The following is a 2,459-nucleotide window of genomic DNA, read 5'->3' on the forward strand; positions in this document are numbered from 1 at the left end:
GTTTTTGTTTTCTATTTTGAAGGATTACTTTAAGGTTGCAGAAAATGTATTTGGTTCGTAATTCTGAAAAATTGTTTTTCGAAATTAAAAATTAGAAAATGCGTTTGGTTTAAAAACTTTAGGAATAGTTTTATTACATTTTGGAGGAGCATGGGAAGAGAGAGATAGAGAGAGGGAGAGAGGGGTATTTGTATGTGGGTAAATTTTGTGTGATTTTATTACTATTTTAATTTGAAAAATTTTTAAACTCATTTTCCTTATTTTGAGTTTTATGAGTGTTTACCTTGAAAACACTCAAAACGTCAAAAAGTCTTTTTGAATTTTATGTTATAAAATTTTCTTATTTTCAAAAATCGCAATTTCAAAAATAATATATAAAACACATTTTAGTATTTTTCAAAATTGAAAATGGCCTCAAAATAACAAACTAAACGTACTCTAATTTTTATTTTTATTTTTTCCCTTCCTGTTAAAAGACTACAAAATTATGCGTACAAAAAATTTATATAATGATTCCAAAGAAGCTTTTGAGACCTCACCTGTTAAAATGTGGGTCCTACCTAAATTGCATGTCTGACTCGTCGAAACTGGCCAGGAAGAAGTATTAATTATAAGACATCCCCCCTTCCCCGGAAGGATTACTGCAAGTTCTACCATAAGCCCTTTATACGAGCCCCTCGTAGCCATTATTATGCAGCTCTCTGCATGAACTTCATGATCTGCAGAGTACTCACAGTTGAAGTCAGCCATTCCATATAATTCACGCTTTTCGGTTGCTCCTTTAGGGCCTTTCATCATCTGTTTCTTGTTTCTTAATCGTGCACATATGCAGAATTACAGTTCTACTAGTTTTCTGACATTTCTACAGTACATTTCAGAGAGAGAGAAAATGTCCCCTGGACAACATACTTGCTGCGACAAACAAAAAGTTAAGAGAGGGTTGTGGTCACCTGAGGAAGATGAGAAACTCACAAGGCATAAATCTGCCTACGGCCATGGCTGTTGGAGTGCAGTTCCTAGACTTGCAGGGATAACTTTTGGAAACTTTAATTTCCGAACACACGTGTGTGTGTGTGTATGTGTGTGTAAATACAGTGTTTGCACCTAAAGAATCAACATTTTTTTTAAATACTTTTAAATCACGGTCGAAGGATTTCATCCCTCCCCTAAAAGGAGGCTTGAACTGAGTCCGAGAAAAGACTTTGCTCTTATCTCTTCATCTAGGCTTGGCCTCTATTGGGATTTCATTTATATACATAGTTACATCAGTTTTGTTCTTATTTTGGTGAAGAGTTGCAGAGATGCGGCAAGAGTTGCAGGCTAAGATGGATGAATTACTTGAGGCCGGATCTGAAAAGAGGAAGTTTTTCTCCAGAAGAAGCTGCTCTCATAATTGATCTCCACAATATTCTTGGCAATAAGCGAGTGCCATGATCCCATAATAATGTATTATTTTGGTATCAAATCAATGCAATTTTCCTTTTCGCAGGTGGGCTCAGATAGCGAAGCATCTTCCTGGAAGAACAGATGATGAAGTCAAAAACTTCTGGAATTCAAGCATCAAGAAGAAACTCATGGCAACGAATCTTTCTCATTCGACCAGGAGCAATTTTCAAGGCTTGAGCTCAATCAATTTTAACTCTTCTCTGATCCCAACTGCACAAATGGATCAAGTCTACATCCCTCCTGCAGCCCCAAATAATCCAGCGCCACAAGGGTTTGGTCAGGTGAATTTCAATGCTTATTTAATCCCAGCGCAGACTCCTTCTCCCATATCATCTATGGATTCATCTGCATATAATCTGCCTCCACCGGCATGAATGACATCAGAATACCATCAGCCTCAACTGGTTGGTCATCAGAAACAATTTATCAAACAGGAAGATACTTCCATGTTCATCAATGGTGGTCCAGCGGCTCAACAGTTTTTCAACGCGCCGCCATTAATGAGGAATTATGTGGATACATCAGTAATTAATGGGCTGCCAAAGGTATATGAAATGACCAATGGGAATCAGTTTGGAATGCATTCATCTGTTCCACCAGTTCCTGAACCGGTTTCTGAAAGTTTTTCAGGATTCCCTTCCGGGCTTTATGTACCTGAGATGCAGGTGCCTGCCGTATGTCATATTCAGTTCATCGAATCACTAATGTAAGCATTCAACTCATCATCCTCGCACTCGCAAGCACTGCCACCACTACCATGCACCGGGCCATTTCTATTGAACCCTAATCAGCATTCAGGCTGGATCAATCCCTAGACGTGGTGGTGCTCAAATAAATTTTCAGATCTATGGCAAGAATCATTAAATGCCATGAATAAGAGTTTTTTAAGGTTATAATGCTATATCAATAATAATAATTAAAAAAAAAATGCTTCTCATTTGGGATTTCCAGCGTAATTTTCCAATTTGATGGATGTTCACAAAAAAAGAAGTACTATCCTTCATATGTTTATT

General features: G+C 37.5%; 1 protein-coding gene across 1 annotated transcript; it reads left to right on the top strand.

Annotated features, from left to right (window-relative positions):
- Window positions 1–826: 826 nt before the first annotated feature.
- Window positions 827–1,820, top strand: LOC111366834 (transcription factor MYB26-like). The gene is made up of 3 exons (XM_022987527.1): window positions 827–1,029; window positions 1,293–1,421; window positions 1,490–1,820. The coding sequence occupies exons 1-3, from the start codon at window positions 827–829 to the stop codon at window positions 1,818–1,820; spliced, it is 663 nt and encodes a 220-aa protein (XP_022843295.1).
- The last annotated feature ends 639 nt before the right edge of the window (window positions 1,821–2,459 follow it).

Source organism: Olea europaea, chromosome 18 (assembly GCF_002742605.1).
Source record: "Olea europaea var. sylvestris chromosome 18, O_europaea_v1, whole genome shotgun sequence".
Taxonomy (NCBI): Eukaryota; Viridiplantae; Streptophyta; class Magnoliopsida; order Lamiales; family Oleaceae; genus Olea; species Olea europaea.